The sequence below is a fragment of the Rousettus aegyptiacus genome, unplaced genomic scaffold, assembly GCF_014176215.1.
Source record: "Rousettus aegyptiacus isolate mRouAeg1 unplaced genomic scaffold, mRouAeg1.p scaffold_m13_p_7, whole genome shotgun sequence".
NCBI lineage: Eukaryota > Metazoa > Chordata > Mammalia > Chiroptera > Pteropodidae > Rousettus > Rousettus aegyptiacus.
This window is the reverse complement of record NW_023416310.1, coordinates 14,241,380-14,258,846: the sequence shown is the minus strand read 5'-3', so window position 1 is coordinate 14,258,846 and position 17,467 is coordinate 14,241,380. Positions and strand designations below refer to the sequence as shown.

At 54.4% G+C, this 17,467-nt stretch overlaps 1 protein-coding gene across 1 annotated transcript; it reads right to left on the bottom strand.

The window, feature by feature from the left end:
- Positions 1-1,086: 1,086 nt before the first annotated feature.
- On the bottom strand, positions 1,087-15,521 carry FAM166C (family with sequence similarity 166 member C). The gene is made up of 4 exons (XM_016129006.2): positions 15,448-15,521; positions 4,310-4,577; positions 2,985-3,097; positions 1,087-1,318 (listed from the first exon to the last, which is right to left on the bottom strand). Exons 1-4 carry the CDS (start codon positions 15,519-15,521, stop codon positions 1,174-1,176), a joined length of 600 nt encoding a protein of 199 aa, XP_015984492.2. The 3' UTR covers positions 1,087-1,173.
- Positions 15,522-17,467: the final 1,946 nt, after the last annotated feature.

Here is a 17,467-nt window from a genome sequence, read left to right as displayed (position 1 = left end):
GTGCGCCTGCCTGTACAGAGGGGTGTTTGTAGCGGTCATTCCATTTGGCGCCTGGCTTCCTAGCCCTAGACATTTTTGTCCCCACTTGGCACCACCAGGCCCTCGGGATGTGACAGTGTATGGCCAGCAATCAGAATTTATTTGCTTGGTTGTTTAGTTAAGCCCTGGAATGAATTTGGCCCCCACAGGGACCCTTACGGATCCAGCTGGTCAGAGACTCTGGGGCATAGGAGAAGCCCCTTATGGAGGTCCCTGAGAGCTGTCAGATGCCTATGTGATGGGCACATGGTTTTTCTTACTTACATTGTCCCAGGGTGGGGGCGGGGGTGTGCGTGCATGGGGAGGGGTCTAAATGCTGGCTCACAGGGGAAAGGCTGTTTCGTCCTCATGTGTACTTGAACCTGCAGTGGTCCCCTTGCTTTTTGGGGGTAATGAAGGTCCTGTTGCTGGATGGAGTCCCTTGATCAAATCCAGGAGGCACTGAATGCTGGAGAACTCCTGTGGTGTAAATGTACACCTGCCCTAGGGTCCCCGTCCCTAAGCTGTAACGAAAGTGGTGTTGTTGATAAAGATCCTGTTCACTGAGGAGCTGTCCCCAGCATCCTGTCCCTTGTCCCACCGGGCAGGAAGACCTGGGTTCAAATCCTGACCGTGCGAGCTTAAGCAACTTTCTCAACGTCCGTGAGCCTCGGAGACTTTACCAACAACACCACTTCTGTTATAGCTTCGTGTGTGGACTGAATCATGCTGAGCCAGAGCACGAATGGGAATTCCTCTGCATGTGACGTGCGGTGCAACTGTTCTGGGGTCCCTTTGCCCTCATTCTCAGATGCAGGATAATAGGGCTTCCTCAATTATACCAGTGGAAGCAGATGGAAGGTTATCTCTGTACCTGGGTGATCTGCCACCAAGACTCGGGAGCCCTACGGTCCTCCCTTCTACCTCTGCCACCTCGAGGGAGGTAGGCGAGCCCAATGAGTCGCTGGATACTGCTTTATCTTGGCTTGAACCCCTTGCGGTGAGCTTTTCACAGCCCTTAAGACACAGTATGGTGCCACCCTCAGGGGTAGTCCTGATGTAGCCGAATGCTCTTCGAGCTCAGAGGAGAGGAGCATGGGATGGTCATGGCTACAGATTTTATTCCAAGGAGCCAACGTGGTCAGGGCCATGGTGTCATGCTCTGAACTCAAAGTAGGAGTCTCTCTTCTGCCGCTCCTGTGGGGAGACCCTCTTCCCTGATGGGAACATCTGGTAGGTCTTCAGGTTCTCAGGGGATACTCTTAAAAGGTGCCACTTCTCCTTCGGGCTCAGAGGAGGCCTGAGGGTGAGGATGGAGCCAGCGTTATGCACTGTGCCAGGGAAGGAGGGTGGAAAATGACCAACCACAGCTCCACCCGCCCATGTCCCAGCCATGCTGACACTGACCCTGCCGGCTGCGCACCATGTTAACACCTGTTAAGTCACCCTGCAGTTGACGTAAGAATAACTTGTATTTGCACAATAGTATAGCGGTTAGGAGCAAGGACGTGAGGGTCAGACAGACCCGGAATAGATGCTGGCCCACCTCCTGTTAGAAGTGCACACATGTAAAATGCACTAATGGTGGGACCTCCCTCTTAGCTTTGTTTTGAGGAATCAATCAGGTAATGCATATGAAGCACTTAACAATAATGCTGGACGAGGAGCAAACTCTCAGACAAATGTTATAAGAAATGATGATGGTGATGATGGTGATGGCGATGAGACTCAGGGAAGGGCGGGGACTTGCCCCCGGCCACAGAGGCAATCAACTTACTCCCAACCACCCGGTTGACTGGCCCTCTGTGTGAAGCCAGCAGCAGCAGCAAAGGCTGCCAGGCGGTTTGGAGAAGCGATGGAGCCAGGGTGTCCCAGACTCCATGCAGCTGTGGAAAATGGAGGTCCTGCCCGGAGCAGTAGTCTCGAGATCTGTCCCCGGAAAAGGTCCTACACTGTCTCCAGGTTCAGGTTGACTCAGAGTCACCTCAGGGGGTGGAGATGGCCAACCCAGAGTCCCGGAGTTGTCATCGGGAGACCTGAGTTCCTCCAGGTTCTACCTCCCACCAAACTTACCACCCAGTACCAGTTCCCAAGGGCATCGCTAAACATCAGTTTTCCTGTTTATAAAATGGGCTCATCTATCTTGCAGAAAGGAACCTATAGAGGTAATTACCTCCATTTCTTTAAAAACCATTAAACTCTATGGAAAAGGTTGCTGCTTTATCAATAATGATGACGGCAAGGCTCGGGGCTCTTGAGGCTAGTAAAGGTTTGGCATGGGGTTGGAAACCCAAGATCTGTCCACTGACCTACTGGTTCCCCCTCACCCACATGGAACTTTGATGGCATAGACTTCCAATCTCCTTGCCTGGATATCAGGAAGGAGAGCAAGGAAATCATGTGCCCAGATTATCTCTCAGGGCAGAGCTGGCCTTCCCTGGGAAAAGAAGTTCTCCCAGATAAAATCAGCAAGGTGCAGGCATTGAGAAATCGTCATATTTTGTTAGGCGGACAGGTGGATATTTTCAAGTCCCTAAGAGAACATTTTCCAGTCTGGACAGGGTTGGGGAGATCGAGTCCCTGCTCTGTATAGTGCCTACTGCGTCCGCCAGAGGGCAGCAACTCCTTGCTGCTCAGAACAGCTGCGCTTGCATTTGGACGAGTGTAGCTGCCAAGCTGCCCATTGCAGGGGAAGAAGCCTGCGGATTCAGTCAGGCCAGCAAGGCTTACGGGGTTTGCTCCCAAACTCCCAGTGCATCCGGCCAGGAAAACGCTCTTCCTGATACCGCCCATTCAGGTTCCTGGCATCCTGAGGCTGCGGGAACCCCGACCCCCTTGCTCTGTGACTGTCACCCTCTGCACTGTAGGCTCTCCTCCGAGTGGGTGCCTGCATGCCTGGCCGAGGACAGATGCCTGGTGGACATAGGTTTGTTGAATGTGTGAATGAAGGGGGGGCAGGCACTCACAGGTCAGTGGGGATGGGGTACCGTTCCCACTCCTTCACGGGCAGCACGAAGTAGGGGACCTGAGGCACCAAGCCTGTCTTGTCTCGGTAGTAATTCCGATGCTGCTGTGCCATCTATAGTTTGACCAAAGAAGAGGTGACAGGTCCTTAGTGTGCAGCAGTGACCTCGGGCGCCTGCAGTCCCTGCCCGGCTGTACCTGGGCAGGGGGCGGGGGCTGTCTCCCCTAATGCCCCTGGAGGAGGTCCCCAGCTGGGTGTCCTCTCTGAGGCCGACTTCTCCTCCGCCTAATGGGATAATGACACCCACCACACCAGTTTTGCTATGGAGAGTAAATGACACAAGGGACCAGAAAAGGTAAGTGAGGCCCCAGCTCAGCGGGTGGCGCAGGTAAGCTCTCTGGGCTTTCTTCTCATTTTGCTCACTCCTAGACTGAGGATGCCCTGTGTTAGAGCCAAAATGAAGGACAAAGGCCTTCCCAGGCCCACTGAGACAGTGCCACAGCCCCCTGGGGTCCAAAAGCATCAACTTGGTCCTCACCCTGGGGAGGATGCATTCTCACACAGTTCTCTGCCCTGGGGACCAGGAGGCACCTGCATCCTTGAAATCAGGCGGGAAGGATGTTTGCAAGGGAGGTGAGGGAGAGAGTGAGGTTTCTAGGAACAAGCAAAGAATGGGCTCCTGCCCCCTCTAAGGTAGCTGAGTACCTGTGTGCCCGTGTCCCACTGGGACATGTCTGAATCAGAGCCAGAGGAACAGGACCAGAACCCTGGGCTGTGGGCAGGTCCCGCTCCATTTGCCTCTGCTCTCAAGGGCTGTTAGGGTCCTGTCTGAAGCTGAGGTCGACTTGGGGCCCATTCTCAGAGGCCTATGGAGCAGGAAGTGTCAGGTGGCCCACCTGGCTCCAGGTGAATGAGTACAGTTGAGAGCAGACTTGGGGTGGGAGCCAGGTGGGAGCCTAGCGGGCCTTTTGCGCATGTGCGGTTGATCGTGGGCCTGAAGCTTCGGCCTTTTACTCGGGCAGAGGGGAAGCAAAGGTCCACAGGGCCAAGAGGCCGTAGGGCAGAGGCCAGGGTGAGAACACTCCCCAAAAAGGCTCCAGCTCTCCCCGCAGTGCGGGGAGCAGGGACGAGTCACCGGAGCCCTTGCTGAGGGGAGATTAGGGAAGCAGAATCCTGAGCCCTCCCCGCACCGCCTCTAGCCAAACTCACCGGGTGCCCTGCTGGCTCAGGGGCTCCGCATGAGCAAATGGAGGCGCTCTGGAGGGTAAGAGGTCTCCCCTGGCCCCAGCCGCCAGCCCTCCCCATGGTCGGAGGAGGGGAGCCCACCTGGTATAAGCGGGAGAAGTCGGTAGAGCGGCCATTGTCCAGGTTGAAGCGGGTGTAGCTGGGGGCGTGTAGCCAGCGGTCCCTGGTGCGGTCGCTGAGCACGAGGTTGGGGTTCGGGGAGAAGATGGTCGGGAAGTGGCCGCCCCTGCTGAGGGGAGTGCGGCTCCTCTCCAGGACTGCGTTGCGGTGGTCCTGGAAGTACTTGAGGGTGGCGGTGCCATACGAGGAGCCGAAGGAGAAAGCCACACCAGGAACATGGCCTCGGTACCTGCGACGGCAGTGGGGGAGGGGAGGGCTCCCGGTCAGTCCCACTGGAGGCCCTTAGAACCTGGGGGCGCGGTCAGTGGGCCCCGCGGGTCACCTCTGGGCCTTGAGAGGCCTCCTAAGGCGCACCGCCCAGCTCTGGTCTCTGGTAAAAGACGAATGAAGGAGATTCTGGGCGTCTTCCTCCCCTGGCCTCTCAGATGGTCACGTCTCCAGACCAGAGGCTTTCGCAGGGGCCAGAACACCAGGGTTCGGGCCTGACCCCCTCAGCAAGGCTGTAAGCAAATCACTCTCCCTCGATGGCCCCCCATTTACTCAGGGGTTGGCCTGAAGGCGCAGAGGCCTCCTGCAGCTCCGAGCTTCTGCAGTTATTTCATGAAAAGGCAGAGAGAGTCCGAGAGGGCGGCGGACGCTCAGCAGTGGCACGAGGCGAGTGTCCGAGGCACCACCCAGACGGCCTGCAGGGCTTGACCAGGGTCTGGAGCGCCAGTGCCCTCTGTAACCAAGGCGGCCAGTAAGAGGGGCAGGAGACTGGCAAGCGGGGACTCTTGGAGACACAGAGCGCACAAGCAGACACAGTATTCTCAAGGCCCCCGGTTCAGTGGGACCACACATTGCGCCACAGACTTGTCGAGGCAAAGCAAGGGAAAAGTCTCGACTTTGGCGAGCACGAGCATCCGACAGAGATCAAAGCTTTTCCCGTCAGCGCAGCCCAAGGGCTTCCCTTTGCTCCCCACCCCCTGAAAGCTGGCTGTGCCCCTCATGATACCATCGAAATGGCTCTTGACAGTGGCCTTCCGACAGCACTGGACTTGGTCGACCAACCTCTCTCTCCTCGAAACTTCCCTCTTGGTATTTATCGAACTGTTACCTCATTTTTTCTGTTGGTTTCCACCTATATCTCTCAGTGTTCCTTCTTAGTCTCCTCCTCATGATGCGCCTCCTCCGCCCATGTCTGCTGGACCCCTTAGTCTCCCCGAGATGGGGCATCCGTGCTGGGGCCTTAACCTTCGCCTGTGTGCAGATGACCCCTGATCTACATCTCCAGTCCAGCAGGTCCCTCCAAGCTTCAGACTCCTGTAGACACGAGACATCTCCCTCGGGTGCTCCCTGGGCACCAACCCCCACCCCTACTTTCCGCAACAGTCTAGTCCATCTTGTTGAAGACCACCTCCCAGGTGTGCGAGCCAGAAACTTGGGCACCCACCTCCCTCAGCTGCGTCCCCCACATCCGATCAGCTCCACCTGCCCCACCTGAGCTCAGGCCACGTGGCCTCGCACCTGGACCTTGGCAACAGCTTCCAAACTGTGCTCAAACCTCCCGTCCATTTCCAGATTTCAACTGGACTGAACTTTCCAAAGTCAAGTCCTTAGCATGGAGGTCAAGGCCATCTGTGATCCAACCCTTGCCTCCCTCTCCGGCGTCATCGGCTACCCTCCGTCCCGGTGGGAAGGAGCCATTTGTGGTCCTCTGTGTGTAACCGCCTTGTCCCTCTCTCCTTCCTCCCCCATTCTCTCTGTCCACCCGGTGGGTTCCTGCCTTCTGCCATTGGGAAAGCAAAACCTGTCCACACCCCCAAGGCCCTGCTCCTTGCCTCCCAGCACTAAATGGTCCTTTAAGACCTGCCCACATATCACTTCTTTGAAGAAGCCTTTCCTTGCCAGCTCTTCGAGGTCCAGGCGGGTCTCCTCTGGCCACACCTCCGGCCACACCTCCCTAGGTGCTGCTTCATCTCCTCACAGCTCTGTCTCCTCTGCTGGACCGGAAGTTCCTTGAGGGCAGAGTTTGATCACGTCTCACTCATCCTTGGATCCCCTGTTCTCAGTACCGGGTCTGGCACGTGGTATGTGGGTGGGTTATGTTTATTAAACAAAGAAAAGAGTGAATGGCTGACGGGCCCACGGTACCAGTGATGTTTACGGTTGGACCTACACACACAGACAGCCGAGACCAGGCGCCATGCTCCAGCGACCTCCAGTACACCTCTTAAGATCGCCCTGCTGTGATGCTTGACAATCTTACTTTCTTCTCTCAGCTGAGTTTCCGCACCACATTCAAGACGCTCCCAGGAAAGCGCCAGGAAGTGCGGGGAGCTTCCGGCCACCGCACCATCCTGGGCTAGAGAACACGGAGGTGTTCGAAGTCACTGCTTCCTGTGAGGTCTCAGTCTCCTCACCAAGAGAGTGAGTGTTGGCCTAGAAGTCATAGTGGTGCATGATTTCCTTCTTTTCATCTTCAGGTGCACTGCCAGAAACCTAAGCACAGTGATTACGCATGAACCTTCCGAATGCTCTCTGCTGCAGGCGAAACATGCCGAGTCCCTCCCTGCTGCCTGGTCCCACCTGCCCTCAGCAACTGTGCCTTTCTAGAATCCTACAGCCCTTGGGGTAGCCTAAGCCAGCAGGCGGTGGAGGGGAGAGCCCCTCCGCCAGACTCAGGCCCTCCTGCAGCCTCACCCTCCTGTCCCCTGGCGTCTCTGCTCCTGATACTGACCCTGGCCCTAGGCCTCTCGCACCTGCTTCTACCCTTCTGCGGGCTCCTCTCGAGTTCCCTGCTGGTGGTATTTTGTCTCCCGCCCTGGAAAGACGGTGGGGCTGGTGAGTGCCTGTGAGCCTGTGGGGTCGCCTTGGCCACTTCCGGGACAGAGTCCTCCTCTTTGTCATGGCTTGCCCTGTCCTGGGTCTGGCAAGACCCACCTTCCGCCACCCCCACCTCACCAACAGCTTCTCTGCCCCAGTTCATCCCTCACTGTTTCTCTCGGCCTCCATCCTTCCTCCGGGCCATCTGTAATCTCTCCCTTTCTCTCGGCTTCTCCCCTTCAACCTATACACATGGACTTTTTTTGTGTGTGTATTTTTTCCCAGACTGCAAAATTCTGTAGTAAGCCTTGCTTCTTTCTCATTACCACCCTTCTCTTCCTCCATTCCTGCATTTCTCTAAGGAATCCTCTGTACCTTCTCCTTTATTTCTTCCACTCCCACTCTTTCCGTGACGTCCCTCAGTCTGACTTCCAACTCACCACCAAAATGAGAAACCCGCACTTTTTCACTCAAGCCACATAAGGTCATCCAATTGCTCACGCGGTCTCTGTAGCATTTGCACTGATGAAGAAACGCGTTTGAGAGAGAGATAACCTGAGAAGCAACAGCAGAGTTCCTGAGAGTTCCATGTGCTGTGTTTGTGACTTAACAAAAATATGAGTTCGGTCAATCCAGGAATCAAAGCAAGCAGTGGGTACGGGGGCTCCCCCTCCGTTCTGCTGACCAGTCCATCCATGAGGAGGGCTCCGCGCAGAAGCGCCTCCATCCCCCACACGGGAGATGGAGGAACATCCGACTGGTGGGTCGAAGGGGAAAAACACGAGGCTCGTGGAAGCCTCCCCGCCTCGCCCTCTTCCTCAGAAGCAAGGAAGCACACAGGGCTCCTCCACGCCACGTTTTGGGCGGACTCGCTCGGCCGCAGGGCAGCCTTGCCCTCGTTCTGAAGTTCAGTCAGTGTCAGCCTCATTCCGGATACCAGCTCTCACTCCTTTATCTTATTTCTCAAGCGGTTCAGAACATAAGGAATGAAAGAGGTGCCGGTCGTCAGGTGCTGCCAAACCCCAATAAAAAGATAATACAGCGACGGAATGAAAACCAAAGAAAGGCTATCGGTAGTGTTCCGTATGGCGAGGCGCCTGCTGGCCACGGGTCGTTCGGGCTCAGGGCAGCTGCCAGCCCTTTCTCGGCATGAGAGAACTCAGGAAATACAGCACCCCTCGCCTCTTGAAAGCAGTGTGACGAAATCCTGCCGACTTAGAAACGATTCAAACGACGGTAATGCAGGACCTCTGGCAGGAGGTCAAATCCGTTTAAGCACAGAACTAGGTGAAGGCTGGTTGCAGGACAGAATGTAAATGTTACACAACCTGTCAGAGTGCAAAATAGTTTAAACAACAAAAATTGGGGCGTGGTGGAGGGGAGATGGTGTGCACTTACTAAGAATTTCTAAAGCAGGGTCAGTCTGTGGCATCTAAAATCGAAACATGCCATTAAAAAAAAATAATGACTCTAACTCCTTAATGGTTTTTATATTCTCTCTCTCTCTCTCTCCTTTAAAGGGATCTTTTACGAACTAATATGCCCTGTGATGAATTAGCATTTATCTAAAGTCTAGCTATTTTTCCATTTTACTTTACTCTCTCTCTCTTACTTAACTGAAGATTAAATTCCATGCTTTTCATTTTATGTTAAAATAACAAATACGGTATGATCCTATTTCTGTAAAATTGCTTTGTCTCTCTTTCTCTCCATCCATCACTCATCCACCTCATCTTTTATCTGAATATACGCATAAAGAGAAACCTGGGATAAAGTTCATGAAATGCTAACCCCACTTAATTCTAGGTGTTTGGATTGGGGTGGTATCTCACTTTCTCTTTATACATGGATCTTTTTTTAAAAAAAAAAAACAGCGTCAGATGGCATTAAAAGTTATTTTATTGGGAACCTACTATGTGCTGGGACAATACTAGGTGTCAGGAATTGCAAAGACCTGCACTTCCCAGTGACTTAATGCGGTAGATGTCCAGTCACGGGGGTGCGTGTGCAGGGGCCGTGCAGGTGGCCACGCCTCTAATGCTATTTAGGGGAAGAGGCACAGGCTCATTCCCCTAAGGCGTGGTGCTGTTGGTGCAGCTCCATAAAGAGGTTTCCAGTCGGGGAGGCTTTGAGGGGGACCTCACCGCGGAGGGGGGCTGACTGGGGTCTGGCTCCCTTCCCCTGCTCATCTTCCAGGTCTGGTGTTTCCTCTTCTCTTCTCAGGGACAGCCCTTCCTCTGGGGGAGCTCGTCCATGTTAGACTTCCAACACCGAGGACACCGCGCTCTGTCTTTGGCCCCGATCCTTCTCCTGGCTCCCAATCTGCACACCCAGCCCGCCACACAGCACTCGGCCAGATGCGTCCCCGAGCATAAATGAAACTGGCCCGCTCCTGCTTCCGGATAGCCCTGCCCTGGTTAACGCCACCCCCATCTAGCAGATTCCACCAGAATCCACCGGAACACCAGGGCTCGCCCTGCTGTCCTCCACATCCAGCCTCTCCCTCCCTCATTAGTGACTTGTGCACTGTTCTTCACTGTCCCACTGCTGCAAGCCTCCCTCTCCGCTCACCTGGACAGTCTCGACCAAGTTTGCATCCTAGACCAAGTTTGTGTCCTAGACCAAGCTACTGACCTAGACCAAGCTACTGACCTAGACCAAGCTTGTGTCCTAGACCAAGCTTGTGTCCTAGACCAAGCTTGTGTCCTAGACCAAGTTTTGTTGCTTCCAGCCTGCCGTCCACACCGGTGCCAGAGCAATCTTTCCCAAACACACCTTAGGTCACCTCTTCTCATTCCCCCGCAGGTGCTCTATGCCCTGGGGCCCCACAAGCTCTGGTGCCTCGAAGCCTTCACACGCATTTCCTCGCCTGGAATGCCACACCTCTGCCTGCCCCTCAGGGCACTTCCCAATCACTCACAACGCCAGAGCTCCCTGCTGCCTGCCCTGGCCCTATGCCCTCTACCAGAATCTCCACTTCACAGTGATATTATCACCCGTCATCCGCACCCGTCATCCGCACAGATGCGCGTTAGTTCATTTCCTCTGCTAACCTGTGTTCTCCTTTCTCCCCGGCACCTACACAACACCTGACACATGACAAGGGCTCCATAAGTGTTCACTGGAGGAGGCAGGGGTCCAGAAACCCGGGGGCACCAGGTCCTGGAACGCCGTCTTCAAAGGGACTTGGCATTGTCTCAAAGCATCCCACCCACAGGGGCGGTTGCGCATCTCCGAAGAAAGTAGCTATAGAAATGTGACGTGTCCTTGTGATTCTCTTCGCCACCCCCATGCTCTCTGCCATACTCCTCCTCTGCTCCCCGCCTTTCCACCTGCTCTGAATGCCAAGGTATTTGCATTCCAATAGACGAGAAGCCGTCTCCTCCGCAGTCCTCTAAGGTTCTGCCTAGATCCCAGATTCGTTCAGAACTTGCTGCTCAGAGAAGGGCGTGCGTGCGAGCGTGCACGTGCAAACGTTCACGCTTATTTAGCACTCAGCGGGCATGCCTTGGCGAGCAAGGTCTGTGTTTTTTGTGTGCACGTGCCTTTGTGGGCCTTGAGCACGACCACACGCCGTCCCAGGGTAGAGCCTCCCGAAGGCCCGTCTTGTTGGTTGTGTGACCGGCGAAGGTGGAGAGGGACAGAGGGGAATGGCAGGTCCCGTGAGGGGGCATCGAGCAGTCCCTGCGCCACCACCTCACCTCCTCCGTGGCCCTTCCGATGCTCTGCGCCCTTAACCCACCTGCACGCCACACAAGCAAGGAGATGGCGCTCAGCCAGGCCCTGGGCAGTGATCACAAGGACGCCCTGAAGCCTGTCGCGGTTACCGTGTGTGGAGGGAACAGTCTCTCCCTGCCTCTTCACAGCACTGGTGGGGCCCACAGCCAACATGAAAATAAATCACCCCGAGCTTTCGGGGGTCCCACGAGCAGCTCTATTAACTGATTAAGTTGCGACTATTTCACAACTCATTCCACATGCATCTTCTCGCAACACTTGGTGCTGAGCAGCACATCTCTGATCAGATTCTTCCCCTGGGCAGACACCCTCCAGGGCTCCCGCTGACTATGATATTAAGAACGAACCAGCCCTGCCCTCAAGGCCCTGCTTGACACAGGCCTCTCTGTGCGGGACGTCTTCCCGGTCTTCTCCACTTTCGAGCACAGCTTTTCCACTCAAGGCAAACAGGCCATTTATGCTGTGGAAATACGTCTTGCCGGTGCCTCCACCCCAAGCTGTCCTCAGGCCGTCCCTCCGTCCAGGAGACGCTGCTCTCCTCTGTCCTCGCTGCGACCTTATCCATTCTTCAAGGAATACTGCAAATACCCTCTCTCTGGGGAGCCTCCCTGACCATGCCTGTCCCCTCCACTGACCTGTCTTTGCTCTCTGTGCCTCTGCTACATCTCAGGTCACATTCTGCTGTGTTGTAACTACTTGGGCCCCTAGTATATTCTTTCTCTCTGAATTATAATCTCTCTGGCAACACAGAGCTGTGTTCTACCCATATCTTTATTCCCGGAATTCCTGACACTCAGTAGATGCTCTGTAAATATGCGTCAAATTGAACTGACACATGGAGCACATTTTTAAGGGCTGATGATTCTTCTAGAGAGAAGGACGGTCCCTGTTACAAAACGCAGATCTCCAGGAGCGCTGACCCCCTGTTTTTAGGAAGGCCCTCGGGGTTGTGTGAGAGGCATGGGTTACCTATCTGGGCACACAGAGTCTCCTCCCTCCTCCTGGGAAGATGGTCTTTGCTTCAGACCCCAGGATGCACTGACCTGTCTTCGGGGCTGCACCTCTAGTGCCAGAGTCTGGGCTGAAATGGAAGGGGCTTCAGAGATGCAGCTGCCAAACCCTCCCTTCCCCTCACCTGCACCTCTCTCACCACGAGAGGAGAGGTCTCAGGCACGAAGAAGTTGGCAGGAGCAGGCGGAGGTGTGCTAGGGGCAGTTGATATCAGCCCATACAGTCTCAAGAGAGCAGATTGCTAAATTTTCAGGATTTTTGTAAGCCTGTTGTTAAACAAGCCGGTATTAAAAATTAAATAAAGTTACGATTAAAGAGATGTTATTAAGAACAAAGATAATAAATACTCCAAACTCATCACTTCCTAATTATTTATGCATTTCACTATTGTCTGTGTTCTTGAGGTAATTTTCTTCTATCGTATCTGCATGGCGGAATTATTGTATGGTGCCGCGCTGCTCTGTATCTCTTCCCAAATCTCCATTCAGTGAAGTCATGTGGATACCTTGGAATCGGCTGTGGTGGGAGTATTTATTTATAGCACAGATATGAGTGAAAGCTACGAATTAAGGCTCCAGAGAGTGGGTTGTTAAACGTTTACCAGCACACCACTGGGTGCCGCATGGCTGTTGAAGGGGACACAGAGGGTGGGTCCACCCTCTTAACAATGGCATGTGTGGAATGCACCAATTTTAGGTCCCTGAAGCCCCGAGGTCCAAGCTCAGCTCAGCGGCTGATGCAGGCAAAGCTGCCACTCCAGACAGGTGGAGGGAGGGGCTGGATGCAAGTTCCCCTGCCCTGCCTCCTGGTGAGAGCCGCCAGGCAGGACCCGTGAGCCTCAGGGGCAGTAGCGATCTGGGCATAAGTGCACAACAGCAGGTCAAGTGCTTGCGCTGGGAGCCCAGGGAGGTGAGGGAGACAGGGAGCAAGGGGTTGGATACCACCCAGATCCAACCTACAAGCAGGAGGCACAGAGTCTCACTAAGACCAGTCTCATCCCTTAAAAAGGCTTTACTGTCTCAGTGATTCTGACCTAAGAGGTCTCTGCTCACTGCAGGGATGGTACACAGGCCAGAGAGTGGCAAGGTGCCAACGACAGCAGCAAGGGACCAGAGGGAGCACCCTGGCCAGCTGGTCTTCAGACCAGCTTCCTGTTTCCCTTGTACCTACGGTCAGGCCTTGAATGCTGCAGAGATCTAACTAAGGAGAAGAACTAACAATTGGAGACAGGGGAGAGCAGGGTGTTGAAATCACAAAGACCCGACAGGGCAACTTGCCGAATGACCTCGGCCCAGCGGCTCATTTCTCATCCGGAGTATGGTACAGGCTTATTTTTAAGTTGGTAAAAGTCCAGAACAGCACCCGGCACATAGTAGGTGCTCATGGTGGGGGGCAGGGCTCACAGTACTACCATGGAACATCAGGAACCTGGTTCCAGCATAGCTCTTCTATCGCAAGCTAGCAAGCGGCTCTAGCAGGTCCTCTCCAGACCTCAGAGACTGCGTCTGTGATGGGACGGGCTGGGTTACTTAATCCCCTAGGTCCTTCCTACAATGAATATTCTCTGCCTCAACGAATAAAACTGGGAAGGGAGATGATATAAGTGTCGGGAGAGACAGGCTATGCTGAAAATCCTGTGATTAATGTTTGAAAAGACACATAAAAATAATAATTATCCAAGTGTGGCAGGGACGCTTGGATTCTTTCATTCAGTTAACGAAATTGCCGATGAGGTAGCATTTAGAAACATAAGACAATTCAATTCATCCCTCATTGATGGGGATCTTTAGGGAGAGCAAACGCCTTTCCAGAAAGTTCCAGCCGAGAAAGCAGCAAATCCAGGCTCCGCCTTGTTTTTGATTCACTTGTTATCACAATTTCTAGATCAGTCACAGGACACGTTGCTCAAGGGAACTGCAGACAAGTGGCATGGATACAGAAGCGTCTGAGATGCTTCTGAAAAAATCCCCCCGCTCACCCACATATTTAAACAGAGTAGGGGAACCCACTGGGGTGGGTTAAGTCCTAACTGAAGGCTGTGGGGGGCTTAAGGAAAAAACGTATCAAGGTATAAAATCAAATCTCATGACACCCCCCCAGAATGTGACCTGTGTAAACACTATCCAAGGCCAGGAAGACAGATTTGAACTAAATCAGATTGGGAACCCTTCAAAGGCAGCCCCCCTCACCTCCGCTTTTGTCTTAACACAACACCTGGCACATCCCAAGTGCTCAACATGTTTTTATCAAATGAATGCCTAAATACATGAAAGAATTATAGGAAACTGTGACTTGGTAAGTCAGCTTTGGCTGATGGGAACCTAAGTAACTTTTGAGCTCTCCAAGGTCCTGCCTACAAGTGGGCTGAATCAAAAATGCAGCACTAGCCTCTAGGTTACTGCGCACTACTCCTGTGGGCAGAAATGATGTTAATACCACAGCTCCTCAATGTCTTGCTTATCCTGCTTCGAAACAATTCAAACTCAATACAACATATACTGTGAGGTCTTGTCTTCATTTTACAGTCTGTTTAGTTCGCAAAGAAGAGCATGTGGGGTTTTTCTGTTTTTTTTTTTACCCCCCCCCCCGGAAGACTTGCCTACAGAACTCTCAAGACATTAATTTCATTTTTTCGCTCATGCATTCATTGATTCATTTTTTTTTTAAACAGATGTGCTTATACCGTGCGGGTTGCTTCTCAGGATCCAGCCCCTGCCCTCCATGCTCGCGTTCGGGAAGGAGAGATAAGATCTTACATCCCAGAAGAGGAGGTTGGGAGTGGAAATCTCAAGACACTTTCGGAGAAAGGGCAGGAAAGAAACAATCAGACATGCGTCTTGGATGTTGGAGTTGGAAAACATTCAGAGGAGGGGAAAAAAATGGTCGGTTTGACTCTGCCTCTGAAAATGCTAGAGGCAAAGCAGCTTGGGAAGCTTTCAAAGCCAGCGTTCTGTGGGAGAACCGAAGGCAAGCCCCGGGGTAGTGCACGCTACTGAACACTGCTGCCCGTCCTGTCTTGCCAGATTCTTCGAGCCTCGTCCCCAGGCGCCCACCCAGTTTCCTTCACTTCTTCGAACAGACATATACTAATGTTGCGCGAATCCTGGGTGCCCTACGCTGTGCTGGGGACCGAAGAACTTACTCCCTTCTTGGTGACTCCACACCGTCTTGCTCCTGCCTGGGTGTCTCCAAACTCCAGCTCCGCAGGGTGTCTGCCTCCTCCCCCTTACCCAGCCCCCATCCACTGGAGGTGCCCTTATCCCTGGCTGGGTGTATTCTTCGCTCACTAGGGACCAACTTTTTACCAAAGGGGATCTGGAGAGCCCCCCTCCAGCACCCAGCCACTGCCTGCTCTGAGGGCGCAAATTCCAGGAAGACCACTAAGCTAGGTGAAAAACTGGCACTTCAGGTTCCTTCAAATCCCAAAGGCGCAGGGGCGGAATTTCGAGGACCCAGGAGGGTTCTGGAAGAGGGGGAAGGGAGTGGCACCCCGAGGGCTCCGACAGGAAGGTTCAGCCTGGGCGCGCGGCAGTCAGCAGTCTTACCCGGGCATGAGGGCAGGGGGCACGTAGGCGGCATTGAACTCGGTCAGTAGGGTGCCCGCGCTGCGGGAGGCCATGGTGGGTGCGGCGAGCGCGCAGCGAGCCCTGCGTTCTGGCGCTCCCGGCCAGACGGTCAACAGCCCGGGTCGCCAGGCAACGGCGCGCCTGGAGACGGCAATGGAGCCGCCCAGCCGCCGCGTTCCGGGGGCCCTGTGCCCCCCTCGCAGTCCGGTTCCTGGAGCGGCCTGCTGGGGTGCTCTGAAGATGTTCCCTTCTTCACGTGCTCTCCTGGAGGACCACTCCCCCCCCTCTCCGCAAACCAACACCTCCACCCAAGCTCAGCGTTCACTTTTAGGAATAGGCTGATCTCTAGGCTCTGCTGCTGGGTGTCCTGTCGCTCAGATGCGGGATGGAGTGGATACTAGACAAGGAGGAGGCCAGGCGGGATGCGCCTCGGCCTTCTGTCAGCTGCAGGACTCCAGGCGGCCCCGGCTTGAAACGCCCTCCCGAGGCAGAAAGCAGCAGCTTCATCAAGGCTCGGCTGCCATAGCCTGAACGGGGCCCAGGAGTCATCGCTCCCCAAGGCTGCCCGCTGCACCCCAGTTCCGCAAGGGGATAGCTTTTCACTAATCTCCCTTCTCTCCCTGGGACTTCCCACCTTGTCTTGCCCCAACACTACTCTTCGAGAGTGGTTTATAAGTAAGGGGCAAAATGCAGATAGTGAAAATGTCAGGGTGTGTGATTTATATTTGTCCCCAATTCCGCAGTTCAGTCCCACCTAAATCTACAGAGTTGGTGTGTTTGCCCAAAGCGCAAACCTTGGGAAGGTCCGGGTGAGGGTTCCTTTGTAATAACGCCTCCATCCTGTAACTGCTTGGTACCCTACATTCAGGTTTCTCTGGTGACCCTCACACAAGCTCTGGACTATGTGTGGGTGAGGGCAGGGCCTTAGGCCTTTAACTGGGGGGGGTGAGGGTGTGGTGACAGCCTCCAGAGCACCGTGCTGTTTGTGACTCGGATCCAGACCTGCCTTCTCAGCCACCCCAGAAGAGTCCTGGTTCCCCCGCGAAAGAGCCTGCAGTTTACCCTCGTCCTTGCACAGTCTCGTTTCTCTGTCAGATGAGAAGTATCGTTCTTCACAGTTTGACTCTAAATGGCAGCCGGGGAAGACAACAGACACTAATGAGCTCACGGGCTGGCGTTGCAACCAGAATTCTCAAAAGGCTTTCTCCGACAGATAATGATGGAATGGCGAGGAGCCACGGGCTTCCACGAGGCTCAAGAAGCAGCGAAACCGAGGCCTGGGGAGAAAAAGGAACTGAAGGGGAGCGCGTGATTGCAGACGAGGCGGGAAGAACCCTCGCCTGTCCTTCGAAATGCAGTCGTAGCTGCATGTTTCTAAACTCTGTGTGCAGAGAATGGGCTACAAGAATAGGAACCTTTGCAAAAGCTGTAAAAGAACAGCCCTCAGTTCAGGCGTGCCCTACTCCGGGAAGGCATTTCTAATGACCTCCCCCGCTCCCAGATAAGGTTGAGTGCCCACTCTGTCCCCCCATTCCTGGCTTCTGAGCTGCTTCTGCCTCTGACCCATCACACCGTGTCTACTGGTCTGTGTTTTAGTCCCCCCACCTCTCCTGCTTGAGGTCCAAGATGGCAGGGTGGGACAGGGGCATTTCGTGCAGAGCAAACAGTAAGAGCCAGGGCGCGGCTGGCTCTGCAAAGCCTCCACATCAGAGAGTCACAGCCCCCGGGGTCCCTCGCCCTATGAGCCCTCCTGGGAAGTGTTGCTGGAGGAAAGAAGGGGGCAGCTCTCCTGGGCTCCTTGGAAATTCTGCCACCGGCATCCCGTAGCAGCCGCTCTGGCCTGTCTTGCCATCCCCAGCCTTCTTCATCCCTGGGTCCTAGGATGGCTAGGTCAGCGCCTTGGACCTCAAGCGTCGTCCTTAGCAGAGCATAAGCTTCTGAAGCATTCACAGTCATGCAGCTCCAGTCATGCTCGGCCTGGCTTCTGAGCCCCTCCCCT

Bases quoted from the DNA above. Each gene is read 5' to 3' on its own strand.
- FAM166C (XM_016129006.2), bottom strand. From the start codon at position 15,521: ATGGCCTCCCGCAGCGCGGGCACCCTACTGACCGAGTTCAATGCCGCC. The intron at 4,578-15,447 runs GTAAGACTGCTG...CTGCCGTCGCAG, and splicing joins CCCCCTGCCCTCATGCCCGG to GTACCGAGGCCATGTTCCTG. The intron at 1,319-2,984 runs GTGAGTGCCTGC...CCTCACCCTCAG, and splicing joins TACCCCATCCCCACTGACCT to GCCTCCTCTGAGCCCGAAGG.